The sequence below is a fragment of the Pezoporus flaviventris genome, unplaced genomic scaffold (genome assembly GCF_033815535.1).
Source record: "Pezoporus flaviventris isolate CSIRO_AGI_PZ_B2104156 unplaced genomic scaffold, CSIRO_AGI_Pfla_v1 ptg000007l, whole genome shotgun sequence".
Classification (NCBI taxonomy): Eukaryota; Metazoa; Chordata; class Aves; order Psittaciformes; family Psittacidae; genus Pezoporus; species Pezoporus flaviventris.
The window spans coordinates 35,318,655-35,336,046 of NW_026892555.1; the positions used below are offsets into that span (position 1 = coordinate 35,318,655).

A 17,392-nucleotide genomic window follows, 5' to 3' on the forward strand; every position below is an offset into this window, starting at 1 on the left:
TCTCTAGAAAGATACCTGTTAAGTATTAGAAGTATAATACTGAATATTTAGTTAGTATCTTTAGTTATTTTCTGCCTGCTTTGGTGTTACAAATTACCAGGTTGGAGCAGGAAAGGGGAAAAACACTCTCAAGCTATTACCAGTTTCTGTAAATTAAATCACTATATTTTAATTTTATTCTTACAAAATCAGTCTTCGTTCCTGGAGTTAAATACTTGGTTTTGAGTCATGTGAAAAAAGCTGTGTTTGAGGAGAGGAGAACACTACATTTGAAGGGTTTTCATAATTTGAAACCAGAACGTTATCACATCTTAAATTACATTTCTTTTTTTTTTTTTTTGTTAGGATTTGAGGAGAGAAACATTATTACATTTGATCCTCAAAGGTTTGCCCAAATTTGTAACTGCTAAAGGATTTTAAGTGAACGCTTTTAATCCAGGTGAACTACTTATATTTGTATGCATTAACGCCTAATGAAAGAATACTGATCAGCTTTCAGTTGGTAATATGCATAAGTAGAAATCAACTAGCATGCTAAAAGATTCAGGTTGAAGCTAATTGCAGTGCAAAATAGTTTGATAAAATTTTAATACTGAGTTTTGGTATTTTAATAGGCTCTTGTGTAATATTCAAACAGCTGAGCACAAGTAAGTAAATGCTAGTGGGAAAATATTCTATTTTGTAATATAAACCCATAGTGTAACTAGCTTATTTGCTAAAAGCTACCATTATAGAAGTTGAATCTTTTTTGTATTATACCAAATGTTATCGTTTTATGTGTGTTACTGAGGAACAAATCGACTTTTAATGTTCTTGTTTCCTGTCATATTAAGGTGCATTTTTATCATACTGGTGTAGCAAGCTGTTCCTACTTTCATCTGAATGCTTATCACATGCTTCTGGCAACGTATGCTTAGGCAGGAGAAATTTTTGACAAGAAAGCATGCAATTGCATGTTTAACAAGTCTTCAAACTTTGTTTTGAATTTCACCTTTTAAAACACAAAAGCATTGAAGTAGGCCTATTGTTTGAATAACCCTCCTCCATTAAGTACATGAATCTTTACCCCTCCAGGCTATGTTCATTTGCATTTTATCTCTGCCACTCTTCCACACTTTTATTTCACTCTTGACCCTGTTTCTAGGAGATGTGCGAGTAAGAAGTCGGGCAGGATTTGAAACAGAGAGAAGAGGTTCTCATCCATACATTGATTTCCGTATTTTTCACTGTAAGTATTTAAAAGCAGATAAATGACAAATAAACAAAGGCTTCCATTAATTTCAAATACTGAGCCTCTAAAAATAAAGTTAGCAGCTCATATAGCAAGGCCAATTTTTTGTATTACATAGGGAAATCTTTCATGCAACTTCATTACCAAAAATAGAAGAGGAAAATCTTCACTGCTAAATTTTTGGTTTTAAAAATATAAACTCATTGAATCCCTGTGGAAATAAAGATTATCTTGTATCCAGCCACCGATGTGTGTGCCAAGTTCTTGGCAGGCACAATCGGTTAAGAATAATACTTTACTGCTTTTATAAAGCAGCAGAAGGGCCTAGTCCAGGATGACTTTTAAACACAACATAGATGTCGGTTTTGACCGTATCATAATCAATTAACATTACATTTACTCAAACTTATAGCTAGGACTTTTTTTTTTCTTTCTTTTTGTCATAGACAGATCTTTTAAAGATTCAAGTGTGGTAAGGCTAAATTGTTTTGATTGTGTTTTAGGAAATGTTCTCAGAAGTGGTGCAAGAAGAATATTTTCAGATAATTTCACTTTTTTCTCTACACCTATATTGTTATAAATAAACATGTCAGAGTTGTAATATAAAAGCTTCAGAAACCACCAAGCCAATATGCAGCAAAAATGTAGGGGATTTAAGTCTTAATTAAATTATGCCAATTATGTTATTAAGTGTCATAAATTATCTATACCAGCATTGTATCAGCACAATTCCAAGTATTCTGAATGGAATGGAGAGAATTAGAAAAGCTTACTTCATGGTAACAAGTGTGGTTGTTGTAATTACTTTATTATAAAAATGAGTGGCAGAAACTGGTCTAATTAATATTCTGATCTTAAATGAACTTTTAAAAGTAGATCACCAGTTAAATTTAAAATTTTTAAACTCTGTCTCATTCAAAAGTTAGCATCATAAAATAGGTGAGAAAACAAAGTTTGAAGAGTGCTGTATTATTTTTTTATGAAGATAATTCCTTCCCAAGTCCTGATAATTCTATTTAGTAAAAATTCTCTTTAGAAATAGCACGCGATTTATGAATGCATAACTGTCTTTTGTATATATATGTGGCATTTCATGCTGATATGGGAAAATACTAACAATTATTAAAAGAGCTACCTGTTAAAAGGCAGTCAACGTAAAGTATTATTACTGTTGTCAAGTTAACTGTATTTTCTATGGGTACTCATTACACTGTTTCTTTCCATCCTGATGATTGTATATCAGGCAGATCATGACTAATCAGGAAGAGGATTTTCACACCCTTTCTTCTTGCCCCTGCTTGTTCAGGCAGTCACCAACTTTTAGCAACATCAACTCTGGTGTCTGATGACAGTGAAGAATGTTGCTAGGAGGCCCAAAAAATTCTTTGGCTGTAACTTCCCTCTCGAGTCAGCTGCTGTGGCAATTTTCAGAGTTGCCATGTTACAGTTGGAGTTTTTTGCACTTCGTGATTGTGGCCTATTGCAGTCTTGCTCTTTGACTTCAGGCTGCTGCTGCATCATGGAGTTTCTTCCGAAGGTGGCAGGGAATTCAGCCCCAACTCTCACTGTATCACTAGACTATGCATACAGATTTATTTTTTTTATCAGTAAAATGTTTTCTTTTTCTCTGCCATGCTGATTGAGCCCTGATTGTTGTTTCCTTACTTGTTTAAAGCAAAAGGTGTTTCATATCATACTATCAGACTGCAGGTAGAGAGGGATTGTGGGAGTTGGATTTGACCTCATTTTTAGGATATTCTCTCTACCCTCCCCCTGGAACTCCAGAAGGATTTAGCCATGTAGGGCTACATGGCTGAAAAACGTTCACCCGTATGAGTAATAGGTAGCATGTGAGAGGAGCCAGTTGAGCCAGCCCACACTTCTTTGCTTGGGGCAAAACTGGACTGAAGAGGATCTCTTCTGCAGCTGAAGTAGACTAAACCATCTGAATGTTGGCTTTTTCTTTTTTTCCCCCTCCACCACAACTGCATACTGAACATAAATAATGTATGGATGTGCTTCCTTCATGGTGTTTGTAAAGTTTCACTGTAACTTTCTTCTGTGACTTTGTGGTTCTAAATAATTTGCACTGATCATTGCTTACCTGTTTTGCAGATGACTTACATGCTGGCTGTCATTCACAGTGTTGAAGCATTGTTGCCATTTTGTATTTTGCTTAGCTAACTTTTATTGTTAAGCGTTATTTTCCTTTTTCGTCAGTAATGTTTTGTGAAGAAGTTAAATGTCTTTCAGGAAGTCCAGCATAATCATCTGCTGACCTGTTCTCTTTATCTAGGCTCTTAACCCAATGTCTAATTAGTAGGTTTGGAGAGTACTGAATTCTAAATGCATTACTCTATTTTCAGGAAGCTGCTGATGTTTTTTTTTTTTTTTTTTTAGTGGTCACTTCTGTTTCATAGCACTATTTTTTACTTGCCCCTTCAACTAGTGTTACCAAAGTAAAGTTTGTTGGCATTTAGTTCTTAAAGACACTTCTGTTTCTTCTTAAGGATTACAAGCTCAGTGTCTGCAACTTCATGCCAGAGTTCTGTAATTGGCACATGAATATTCAAGTTTCTAAATTGACTAAAGTATTCTCAAGAGTAACTTCTTTCAGAAATCTTTAAATCTTTCTTAGATTTTAAAATTATTGTTGGGAAAATGTCTTTGTTACTGCAGAAGGTATGAGAGTCATATCTGAGGGTTATTAAATGCAGAATGTACAGATGATTAGACTGTTGGGTGATAGTTTTTCTACTCTGTTATCTGTTATTCCAGAAGTCACATTTTTATAGCTGATTGCAGGAACTAGCCAGGAGGAATAAACAATTTTTTGTTTCAACAAGACTGCTTCCTAGTGCATGGGGGAAATCAGGATTGCATTTTTCATGTTGGTCTGTTAATTGATTAGCATCAGGATATCACCAAGTAGTAGTTTTTCCTGTTTCTGTGGTCTGTTGATTATGTCTGTGTGGGACCATGGGCATAAACTTATGTTAGCGGCTCAAAGCCATCATTTTTGGGTAGGAAAGAGCAGCCACAAAACTTTCTTCCTCAGAAGTAATTTTTTTACCTTAAATATAATGGTCTGGTTTTGTTCAGTGGATGTATGTATTTCACAGTTGCACGGTAAATTGCATACACTTTAATATTGATTTGAATATAGGGCACTGGATCTACTTTTTCACTTGTCAGGTAACAAGGAAGGAGTTTGGCAGTTTACTGTCTGACAACCCTGCATGTGATGTTTGGTTTTCGGTGAAGTTACTGAAGAAGTGATTGCAATGGTTATAACCACTTTTGCTTTCTGCTGGTTTACAAATAGATGACTGTTAACATCATAGATAGTAATTCAGTATGCAGCATAGACAGAATATGTTGGTAAAAGCTAATGCAAACCAAAATCTTTGGTAGAGGAACTGGTAAATGACATCATAAAATATTTCCTTTTTCAGCGCTAGCAAACCAGGTTTTTTTCTCTTGCTGTTGAAAGGTTGTCAATAAAGTCTGTTGTTTTTTATATGCATCTGTCTGTGTGTATGTATACACACACGTATGCTTTAGAAAGTTTGATTACATTTGCCTACCACGAACAAACAAAAGAATATATGATGTGCCCTAATCACTCGCTGTATTATCTGAAAAACCAGAACAATCAGCAAATGTGCTCAGTGCTTTATACAGTATATTTTAGTGAGGAAGTGAAGCCAAAATTAATAAAGTGAAGCTGAAGTGAATCATTAAGATAACAGCAAAAATATTGGGAAGTGTCTTAAACAGATACAAATCTAATGCTTTCAAACTTCCTTTTTAGGAAAGGGTTGTTGGATATAGTCTGAGAGAACCGGATAAAAACCAAATACTTTGGTTTTGTGGAGAGGAAACATTTTTTTCTTCTTGCTTTTCCTGTTGTGTCTGTACCAGAACAGATAAGATCTTGTCAAAAGGTTTGTAGAATTCTCTTGTGCCACTCTAGTCTGAGCTTCTATGATGAGATGGTGATGTTGCTAATGTGTGGCTCTTTTGTGTTTTATTGATAACCAGATGTCATATTTGTGAGTTAAAATATCTTAGAAGATGGGGGTTAGAGTTAAGCAGTATGTTTCTGTAAATGTTTAGGAATGACCCAAATTTGAATCAAATTGATACTTGCCTACAGCACAGTGCTTCACCTAAGAGACAGAATGATGTGACTGGAACTTAAGACTTCATTGATAAGCGGTTCTTAGTTGTATGTAGAGCTTTTTAAGCAAAGAAAGGAAAGGAAGAGATTAGGTGACTTTAATAGATGATGGATAAATCTCTTTAAGAGTGCAAACACATGAAGAAATTCCAAAGTTTATCTTTGTTATACAACTTTCAGACTGTTTACTTGGAAATCACAGTTCACAGAACATTTTGCATGCTACTCGGAGATCTTGAAAAGATGTCAGCATCTACATCTTGCAGTGTTGCTTTAAACTTTCAATTTTTTTTGCTTACAAATCATTTGAAAAGGTTTACCTTGGACAATGAATTTAGACTTTCCTTGGGTGAGAGGACAGAAGTCAAAGAAGAGACAAGTTCAAATCCAAATTGATTGCTTTAAATAGTTGGGAAATCTGTGTGTAGCAGCACCTGATCATGGTTTTGACAATACTATGTAGAGGTTAAGGTAAAATGAGCATAGTCCAGGTGAAGTTAAATGCTCCTTTTTTATATTCAAGAAAATAGAGTAATTACCTGAATCTGGTTAAGAATAATTGTCTGTCTTGTTCAACAGTCTACTGTGAAGCAGGGTTAGTTTCAGAATGAATAATGTCATGCAAGAAGATTTCTCTGTGGTCGTAGGTTGAATGAAGCATTTGTTTCTCTGTGAAAATGCCAGCACTGAGGAGTGAAAAGCTTGTACTCAAGAGATTTGTTTAAAAGCTGCCTTTCTGTGAAGGATGGATTCTGAAATTACCATCTATTCACAATCCAGATTATTCAAATAGGTGGTTTTCCTCAATGTGAGAGAAATTTTGACTTTGGTTTAGTGTGGAAAATCCAGTCCCACAAGGGGAAGTCACAGAAAATGTCTTAAATACAGCTGTGACCAAAAGAAAGCAGTAAAAAGTGAGCTTGGTTAAGGAAGATTTCAGGGTAGAAGCTTCCAATTAAGAATGCAGGACAGATTAATTTTATTTTAATTATATTTATTTTCCTTTTGCTATCCTATACTGTTATTTTACCTGTAACTTCTTTTCAGGCATGTGTGCTCTGGAATCTTGCTCTGGTACAACTCACTCAGTGTTTTATTGCTGAGGTACGTTTGCCCTTAGACGAAGACACAGCCACATTCAAGTTTTTTTCTTGTTTTAACCCTCTCCAATGTGTTCCTTATTTTTAAAGGCTTTTTTTTTTGGTTAAAAATTGGCCAATTTGGCACAAAGCATGTGAAAATTCTTTTGTTTTAATCTCTGCCTCTGGTTTGATTTTTGTGTTGACAGTCATACAGACTTTTAAGGGGTATTAATTTTGTCAACCATGATGTGTTAATTTTGAGTTCTTTCATTTCATGGGGTGAAAGGTAGCCATAAAGGATTACTTGATGGTTCTGTCATTCCCTGACTGTAGAACATACATAGAGCATACCAAAGACCAGTGCTTTCTTAGAAGACATTGAGTAAAGGATTTGGTGATGGTCTGGAATATATTATCCTTCTTTGGGGAAAAGAGATGAACCATTATGTTGTGTACTTGTTCAAAAGCTTCAGTATCTTGATTAACACAGCATAACCCATTTTTTTTAAGGGATATATGTGTATTTTGGTGATAGTCTACTAAATATTTTGCTTCACTGAGGTTTGTTAGTTCACGCTATGTTGTGAGGTACAGATTTACTTTGCTTGATGAGTGGATTCAGGTTAAAAAAAGTACACAACTGCAGGATTGCTGGCATTATGATTCAGTAAATTGGTAGGGAAAGAGTATGTCTTGTATATAGTAGTTTGTAGTCCTGAGATACTTGGAAAATGTTATGCACTTCAGTACAGGAATGGCATTGTTCAAGTCACTTAATTTTGTATCCTTCATGAGGTGTTTACAGAAAAATTAAAAGGAGCCAAAATTCGAGAGCTTTATAAGTAGAATCCTTTAGATACCTTTTCACAGTGTTTTCTTTACCCTTCTGTTGCTGTGTAATGTCTTAACGATGCCACTGGAGAATTAGCATTTAATTCATGCTGAAGTAATGTATTTGCTACACTTCGAGTAGTTCTTTCAAATTAGCTCTGCTTTGAGCAGAGAACTGTACCAAAGGACTTTTAGGCTTTCTCTTCTGTCCCTTCCAACCTGAATTATTCTACCCTTCAGTTACTTTGTACTTTGCTAATGCAATATTTAATTTTGCAAGACCCTTCAGGAAAGGAGTTATCTTTGGTGTTGGTGCTGCCTAGCAGTTGCCCTCCATTAGGGAGGATCTGTTGAAAAATACTAAATTTTTTTTAAGTTGTGATGCTATTAGATTTTCTTGAAACTTAACACATTTTTCTGATTCCACTGAAGACATGTGCAAACCCATGTTTATTTAACTAATCTTTAACCTGCAGCATATTTTCAGGTGATCATTATTTGAAGAAAAAAGAAGCATGAATGTATAAATACATATATGGTACATGAAAAATGAAACAGTCTGGCTTAATGCTTTATTTTAAGCAGAAGAGGGGATATAGTGCCTTAAAGTGAAGCTAAGCAGGGCTTCAGAGTGGTTCTAAGGAAGGTAATTAAGACACCAGTAGTCTATAACTTAAAATCCTTGCCGAAATTGTATCTTCCAAACAGAATCATAGTTTTATATAAGACTTCAGTACTGAATTTCTTAAAAGTACTTTAAAATGCAAATCATGAGTGGAAAACTTAAAGAGCTAAATAGCAGAACTTAATTTTATTTTTATTTTTAATGTGTGCAAATCTATTGTATTGCATTTCTTCATGGTTTGATGGGAATAGATGTGAAATTAGAATGCTGCTGAGTCCCTCTAGTGGTGTGAAATGCTGGAAAAAGCTTTCAGGTGATGCATAAATGGAGGATGATTTGTATCGTGGAAGACCTTAGAAATACGGTTATAATTGGCATGTGAAATTGAGTATTTCTGTCAAATATTCACCACTACTGGAAACTTTCAGATATGTCAGGTTTGGAGATAGTATCTGCTGTGTAAAAATGATAAATGTGTAGTTGGTCTGAACGTTGAAAAATTGTGAGATTACTTCCATGAGAGAGAAGAGATTTCATTGATTTTTATTTTTGGGAAAAAACCCCTCTGGTGGACCTATGCACCTTAAACTTCTGGTTTCACGTTCAAACAGAAGAAAGATCCACCCAACCCTAACTATTCTGTGATTCTCTCAAATGTTTAATTCCTTTTTCTGTTAGTGGCAGTGATTCTGAGATTCTCAGTTAAGCTCCTTCTAGTGGTAATAACAAAATTCAATTATTTTTATCATGAATAATTTCTTATTTACCTTTTGGGCTGTAGCAGGGAATAAATGGGTGTTTAGTTTTTTATGCTGGATAGCCCTGTTTCGACCAGGGCCCCGTCAGAGGCTCAGAGTGTTTATCTTTACATTAAAAGAAAGTTGAAGCTTTTTGCTACAATTTAAGGTTTCTATTAATAAAAAGTTAAACTAAACCATAGTTCAGTTGTCACTCTTCCTTTTATTGTCTGCCCTTGCAATATGAAAGATGCAAAAATTCAGGGAATAAATATATCGGTATATTATGATTTTGTAAGTGATTGTCACTTGTCTTATTTTGTATTTTTATTTCAGCATGAGAAAAATAAATATTTAATGTCCCTGTGAGAGGTGATAAAAGTATTTTTATTTTTTTTTTTAGGTTTTCATAAAGTACAGCACATTTAAAAGATTGGGAGTGGGAAGAGAGATTAAAATAAGTATCTTGGAATACAGATGAAATCTGTTGCATGAAGGCAGCTCGCATGGTTTTATTTTATTGCTGTATATGCGTAACTGTAGCAAAATAACTGCTCGTAAACAGAATTATTCCTTTTTTTCTTCGAGACTTTTCTGATAATACCAGCATCTCACTTAAAATACCTAGAAATAAGAATATAATCATTTTAAGAATAATAAAAAAATCTAGGAAGTAATAAATAGGTGATATTCTAACTGAAAGTGGGGCACGAAGAGAGAAAAAGGAAGAAGAATGTTACAGGAGAGCTGCTGTTGAATAGGCACAAAGGCCTAGTTTGTCATCTGGTTTCTTGCATTGAAGGGACTTGTGAATGCTTTTTAACAAGCCCCATATCCTGACTTTCCTTTCATTCTGTTTCAGTTCTCAAGGCTGTAAATGTCATGTATGTTTATTTTTCTCATTCCAGTTTGTCCTTAAACTGTCCTTATTTCTTAGGAGTAAATGGTCACTATTGGATTTTAGAAAGCTATTTAGCACGCTGAAAGCTCCAAATGAAATAACGTTTGGGCTGGGAGGAGGGATGGTTTTGCAGCATGCTTTGTCTTGTGCAAATGTAATGCATTCTTCATTCTTCACCACCTTCTTTCCATTATAAATACATTACTGAACCTTGCTTTGGTAGGGCCTCTGAAATTAGCATCTCGTTTCGTGACTCGTGATAGAAAGAGGGTAGGTTGACATTCTCATATTAATCATGCATATAAATGAATTTTCTGCTTGTACCAGGAGGGAAATGCCAAGTTTCTATCACACAACTGTATCATCCAGTTTACCAGTCCTTCCTGCAAACTTGCCTTTGGTGGTCTGCCAGAACCACAAAGGGGCTGACTTTTGTATCCTTCATAATTTATCTGTGAGGAAAAGGAAACTGCATGCATGGATGTTATCACTGTTCCTGCAGCCGAAGAACCTATGCGGGTTTTTTTTTCCCCTCTTCCCCACTCCCCCTTCCCTGAAAGCTAGCTATTTTCTTTTTCAGCCTCCCTTTTACATTAATTACCTGTCAAACCTCCACATCTGACTTGCCTATTCTTAATTGTCCTGTGGAAAACGTTTAGCTGTTAAAGAGAGAGCAATTTACTTTCAGGGTTGGCATCGTCCCTCTGAATTAGCTGTTCTGGAACTGCAGAGGGCTGGCAAGGCTCAAAATATATCTTCTCATTTGGAAGTTTTTCTAATCATTGCAGATCTAAATGATAAGGTCAAGCTGTTCTTATCTAACTTGGGTTCAACATGTGGAATGAATAGTAGTTCAAAGGGAAGGGCAAAGCCCTGATCCTAGGGAGGAACAATCCCCCAGCATCAGCGCAGGCTGGGGGCTGACCAGCAGGAAAGCAGCATGGCCAGAGAAGGACCTGGGGGTCCTGGTGGGCACCAAATTGAATGATGTGTCCTTGCTGCAAAGAAAGCAAATGGTTTCCTCAGCTACATGAGAGGGAGTACTGCCAGCTGTAGAAGGAGGTGATCCTGCCCCTTTATTCAGCACTGATGAGGTCATACCTGCAGTGCTGTGTCCAGGTCTGGGCTCTACAGTACACAAAAGAGATGTGGACATAGTGGAGAGAGTCTGATGAAGGGTCAGGAAGATGATTAAGGGGCTGATTATGAGGGTCTGAAAGAACTGAGACTGTTCAGCCTAGAGATGTGAAGGCCTGGGGGGATCTTGTAAATTTATATAAATACCTGAAAGGAGGGTGCAAAGGGGATAGAGCCAGGCTTTTTTTCAGTGTGCCAGGTGCCTGGATCAGAGGCAATGCGCACAAACTGAAACACGGGAGGTTCCCTCTGAACATGAGGAAACCCGCTTTCACTGTGAGGGTGACCAAGCACTGGCACAACTTGCCCAGAGACGTTGTGGAGTCTCCATCCTTGGAGGTATTCAAAAGCCACTTGGACATGGTCCTAGGCAGTGTGGTCTAAGTCGCAGAGATGATTTCCAGAGGTCCTTTCCTGTGTCAGCTGTTCTGCAGTTCTCTAACAGCAACATTGCTACCAGGAAGGCTGGAATACAACAGGCTTTTTAGTTTGTTTGAATTACATCAGCTGGAGCAGTGCTCACTCTTTTTTATGAACACAAATACAGGTGGAGTGCAGGCATGTTCTGCCAGAGATTAACAGGTGGTGTCTGTGACAGACTTATTTGTAGCATGACAACAAAAGCAGGTGTTTGTTAACTATAGATCTGTAAAAGAGTGCTTATGATCAAGAAAACTGTTTGCACTTCTAGAAGAGTGCTGATTTCTCCTACTTAAATGATTATTTTACTGAGATTTAGTGACATTCCTGGATTTTCTATGTGACTGGACGTTTTAGATCATTTTATGACCTAAATATACCTATTCAATACGATTTTATTTCCAACTTAACGACTTCTGTTCTGAAATGCGGTTTTAAGGGACTGGATCAATACTGAAGGGGTAAAACTTTTTACTTGAAGCCTCCGCTGCATTAACAAGAGCAGGTGTATTGCTCCCTGCTTCTCTGTTCTGCAGGGTAGCAGTACCCAGACTGTAACCTCATGTTAATGGATGTGGTTAAAAATATTAGCAGAGTAATGCAGTGTGGCAGAATCTGTTTGCGTGCTGTACTCACGGATGTTGCTTTATAAGCAACCTTTATTATATGGAGTGTACCTCCTTAGATAACTGATCAAGATACTGAAGTTTCCATCTTTATATGAAGTGTTTCAGCCACATCTGAAAGAATATTCCAGTTTTGTCAGTTTAATCTCTCTTAGCTGAGACTGTGAAATGCTCCTGCATTTTATTAGATAATCTGTGATAGTGTAATTGTCAGTTCTGTTCAGAGGTGCTTTATTAGTGTAGATTGGAAATAAATATATTAATGAGCTAATGTCGACCAGAAAGTACATTAGAACTTCAGCAGGGAGAGGATTTATGTAAATAAAGGTTTATCTTCTGTAGAATTAAACTGCTTTCACTGGAAATCACTGAGTTTTTTAGCTGATCTTGTTAGTAAGACCACATCTTTCCCAGTAAAATATTTTAGACTGACTAAAAGAACAAAAATTGTAACTGCTTACTTCCACAATTTCTAATATGCCTTGTTCTTAGAAGGACAAGAGGTCTGTACTCTACAAAGGTGAGCTCATTTTGGTATTGAGGATCTGCATTTTTGGAAGTGAGCGTCTTTGCACTTACTTTCTTACTTAATAGATTTATTTTTTTTTTCCTTCATATGACTAATCTTGGGCAGAATGGGGGAATATCAAGATTATTGACTGCTGGTTATATAAAACTGCTGTTTGGGATATTGCTGAGAAGAAAGTAAAGATTAAGCTTGATGTAACGGATTTCAGAACGAAAATACCTGGCCTATTGCATGGCCTGGCTATTGACTGCTGGTTATGTAAAACTGTTGTTTGGGCTACTGCTGAGAAGAAAGATTAAGCTTGGTGTAACGGATTTCAGGATGAAAATACCTGGCCTTTGCATGGCCTGGCTATGTGTAGTTTGATCTTCAGGTTTCTGAAACACTTCAAGTATATCAAATGGAATTGAACGTAAGCTAGCATCAGTCATTTGAATAAACCAGTAATGAGAGTAAAGCACAATATTCGCATTAATCTTTGAAAACAGGCTAAACCAATTTTCTGTAGTGTTGTTACTGTCCTGGAAAATTACATATGCTGCGAAGGTAAATGTGGTACTTGTCTGGCAGAAGAGAGATTCTGAACATGTTTGTCTGCAAATGCACCAAAGTCTCTTGAATGTATTTAAAGCTTTGCCACTAAAGTTAAAATTTCTGAGCTTTAAAATCTGTGTTAAAAGTTATTTGTATGTACTCAAAACCTACTCGTAACTCCTGTATCAATGCAATTACTGATGTGCTTTTGCTGGTGTACGCATCTTACGCGATTCGCTAGAGACAGTGATTGGATGTGTATACCCTGAGAGCAGTTCTCCAAAAAGCAGCTTTGTAGTACTCTGTGTTTTAACACGGAGTTTCCATAGTATTGCTGTCCTTCCAATAGCAGAATTACTTAAAGTTGCAGCTGTGATACAAATACTTCTTTTTCTTCGCAGAAAAGATTTTCTCTGTATTTACTGTTAATGAAAACACCTGTATTTGTGGCTGAAATGTTTGACACACACAGAAATTGTATCACCTTTGTTGTACCAAACTTCCCTCAACAGTCGTCTTTTTGGTAAAGGTTTTTTAGAGAGAGTATTTATTTTCTTGTTTTTTGTAGCAAATTCTGAAATCGAGGTGTCTGTGTCTGCGAGAAATGTGAGAAGGTTGCTTAGTTTCCAGCGATACCTGAGATCTTCCCGTTTTTTCCGTGGTATCACTGTTCCAAATTCTTCAAACATTTTAGATGATGATTATAATGGACAAGCAAAGGTTGGTTGCCTGATTTTTATTTTTTAAGTATGTCTTTTAAAGTGTTTGCTAGTATATAACTACATTTAATGTTAAAAGTGCAAGCAGATATACACTTTAGGCATGTACATTTTTATATATGTGTATTTTTATTTGTGTGTGTATATATTTATATACATCTTAATAAAGTCCAGCCAAAATTTTTTAATGTTTTCTAACAAACTCCTTTAACACCCACAAGTTTACTGGGATAATTTTAGAGCTTGCATGGCTAGTGTGCTATTGATTTGTTTGTTTATATATAAATAGTGAATGTAGTATGCCCTTCAGTAATTGAAGATAAACTGAAGAAAGGAAAATGTATCTGTATTTAAGAAATCTAATGGGTCAATTTGTACACCCCCCCCCCCCCCAACCCCCAGTCACTGCCCCATTTTCATTTTCAGTCTAACCTCCCTAGTGAACATCTGGCAGAGTGACTACCTACTAGTGAAAACTCAATAAAACACAGTAAATGGATTTATCAGAAGATTATTATGCCAAACTGACTTCTTTAGTAGGCAATTCTAGGAAAGTGTGATAGCCATAATAGGGCTGTGCTATAGTAAAGGCAGGTACTGGGAAGATGGGTGGTGCAAGAGACCATCTGGTTGGATGAAAGTCTAGTGTACTGAGGACAGAAGATGGATAGCGCTGAATGGGAGTGAGCAGCAAAGGTTTTTCAGGTTATTCAAGATCCCAAAGGCTGTCATCTTACTGATGCATGTAAAGCTTTTTGTGTCATCTTGACACAGAGAAACTATACACTTACAATACAGTGAATGTATCCATGTAGACCATGACCAGGCTGCAGCATAGAAAGAGTCTGATAAGATGGAGGATGGATTTAAAAAAACGTGCATGTAATTTAATAGTAGAAAGATCTTATTAATGCTCATGTTTCTTCTGGTAGCAGGATTTTAATGGCTGATGGAGAAACGCTAGAACATATAATTGAATCACAAAACAATCTAATGAGAATAGGAGAGGGTTAGTGGCTGTTGTAAAACGTGCCAGGCAGGTATTTCTGATAGCGGTAGGGGAGACAAAGATTGTGACAGCTGAAGTCTGGTGTGAGGCCTCATGTACCGTTGGCTCCTTGTTGTTCTTCATCCTGCTTGTTGGAAGAGCAGTTCACATGGAGCAGCTGTGAAGTGCTAGTTTGGTGCGGTAGAATGCCAAAAGCCATTTTGTTGAAAAAGAAAATAAGAGCTTAGCTCATATGTTTGGTAAAGCATATGTATATATATAACTTCTACAAACAGCAAGGGAAAGAGGGAAAATCAGGTGAATGACTACACAGAGAATAATTCCCTAGCTCATTGCAAAAATTGAAGTGGAAAAAGTCTGATTACACAGTCATTCTGTCATACTGTCTCTGGTTTTAACCAGGTTTTAAATTGTGTCTTATTTCTTTTAAGAAGTTGACTGAAGGATGAAGGGAAAATCGCCAACCAGTTCTGTCAAGGCACTTCTCTGGTTTCTTCAGCTTTTAAACTCATAACATGCGTTATGAAGTTTTTCAGTTATTAGACAGATTTATTCTTTCAGTACTATTTTTTGTATGTAGAAATCGTAAGACTGCATCTGTCTCTGGAATCTTAACTGCTCCTCTGGGTTACAGGAAGATAGGCATATATTGAGGAAAAAAGTGACAGCTTTTGTGTTTTCTTTCAGTGTATGCTGGAGAAGGTTGGAAATTGGAATTTTGATATTTTTCTTTTTGATAGACTGACAAATGGTGAGTTTATTTTTGCCATTTCATTTGTGGTTTATCTCTTAGCATAACTATATTGCTGTTGCATTGCAGTATGTGATTGCTTGTTCACTTAAAAGCACATATTTCATCAGGCAGTACTTTTTGATTTAATAGTCTTTAATCTAGTTCACTGTTAATACTGGTACTGTCAGCACTGGTAATAATGACAGATTTGTAGAAGAGGCCCTTGTACTTTGTAGGTTGTTGTTCTCTGATAGTAATTTGATATAAAGTAACAAATAATCTTGCTAACTTAGCCCTTTTTTCTTTTTAATTTTGGATTGCTGGTAATTTATATGGTTGTGTTCAAAAGGTCATTTATATTGAGCAAGTATTCTGATAAATTTAATTTTAGAATAGTTTTATTACTTTTTAGTGCAATAAGAATGTATGTTGGTTTGAATGCATAATTAGAATACCTAAAGAACTAGGAATTGAGGAAACAAGTAGCTGTGCTCATAGCTTGCAAAAAATACAGAAAGAAAGAGATGCTATCATGGTTAGTTTTGTGCACCTATTACAGATAGTTGTAGGAACTACTGCAGTTGTTATAATCAAAGTATGATGTTACCGACAGTTAGAAAAGAGATTCGTAAATAAGCTGGAAAGGAGGAGGAAGGGGTGATGCAGTGGGTAGGGTGAAGTTTTGTATTATAGTTACAGCAACGGAAGCTGAATTTTGAATAGAATGGAGAGAGATGAGTGAGTCCACATCATGGCGACATCTGTGCCAGTGTGGAAAGCAAATGGAGAGCAGCTCATGGAGGTTTTATGTCAGTCAAATGGAGTTGGTAGCAGAGCTGCAGTTAAGACTGCTTAAAGTCAGCAGAAAGAGGCAAAGTTCAGAAAGGAAAATGTGGTGCCAAAAGGTAATTTTCTCTCCTGTTTTGTTGAAGGGATGCTTGGCTTAATCTATTGTAAAAGTAGTATCTTTGCAGTTTGATTTAAATGGATAAGAAAATTGATATAAATAATGAAAACAGCAAGATTTTTTTTAATAGAAAGTCTATAGAGGTAATAAACTTTAGACAAGATAACTGAATGAGAAAAAGCTATGTGCACAAGTTAGCTTGTTTGTAAGCATAGCTTATTTTGAGTTACTTTATCAGATGGGAGTAATCTTATACCATCTTTCTTATAAGAGGCCTTCTCTACCTTTAAAATAAGCTTTTTTCAAATACATTTTAGGTACTACTAGTACAGATTCTGTAGTGGAAGCCTTCCTATGCCATCCATTTTGCATCCTATCTCAGTCATTTAAGGAGGTCATTTTAAACAGGCGGTCTTGTTCTTGAAAGTTTGTAAGGAGAGAATACTGTATGTAAAACTGCTCGATGAGCTGCCCAGGATGAGCCTGTAAGAAACAAATTAGTAAAGACTGTTTGAAGAATTGCAGATCTTACTCTGTGGAAGTGGCATGCACGTGCAAATATATTAAGCCTAGTAATAAGTGAGATTTAGCAGTTTTTTTTTTTTTTGTCCTTGTGTGCTTCAGTTTCTGTCTGTGCTAGGTTCTTTAATTCCTGCTAAATTACGGTTGTCAATGTACCAGAACTGAGTTATCTACCACTACATATTGTTTGCAGAGTAAATAATGGGCAAGCTATTTCAAGTAAACATTTGCAGGCTGTTGCTCTGACTCTTGCAGTTTTACTTGTTTTACCACTGCAAGTGATTAGAATATTATAGCTATGCGTAGACAAAGTATATTGAAAGCTTGTAATATAAAAATACATTTCCTACAGAAATGTAAAACTTCTTCTTTCAGTTCTTAGTGAAATAAATAGTTTAGATGGTGGTAAAAATGCGAGCTATGTATAATGTTCACTAATTGATGGTGTTGGTTAGCTTTTTTTTATCTGATTATTTTTGTACTTGTTTTTAAGCTCTATGTGATATGTTGCATTGTAATATTTATAAAGTTAAATACCATTGTAACAGGTTTGCATGTTGAAACCTCTTGCTTTTTTAATGTTCTGTAACATTTTCCTCCTATCAGTTGGCAGTGGACAATTGGTGAATGCATTATGATTTTGCATAAACACTGGTGATCACTAGA

At 36.0% G+C, this 17,392-nt stretch overlaps 1 protein-coding gene across 5 annotated transcripts in view; it reads left to right on the forward strand.

The window, feature by feature from the left end:
* PDE7A (phosphodiesterase 7A) overlaps positions 1 to 17,392 on the forward strand; it is a 76,233-nt gene that overhangs the window by 47,261 nt on the left and 11,580 nt on the right. For 2 of the 5 annotated variants that reach the window (XM_061448377.1, XM_061448378.1), the window contains exons 3-5: positions 1,145 to 1,228; positions 13,405 to 13,556; positions 15,252 to 15,315. In XM_061448377.1, coding sequence (XP_061304361.1) covers positions 1,145 to 1,228; positions 13,405 to 13,556; positions 15,252 to 15,315 — 300 coding nt within the window. Of the gene's footprint in view, positions 1 to 614; positions 648 to 1,144; positions 1,229 to 13,404; positions 13,557 to 15,251; positions 15,316 to 17,392 lie in introns of all 5 variants that reach the window. The other 3 variants (XM_061448379.1, XM_061448380.1, XM_061448381.1) reach the window with 2 other exon arrangements.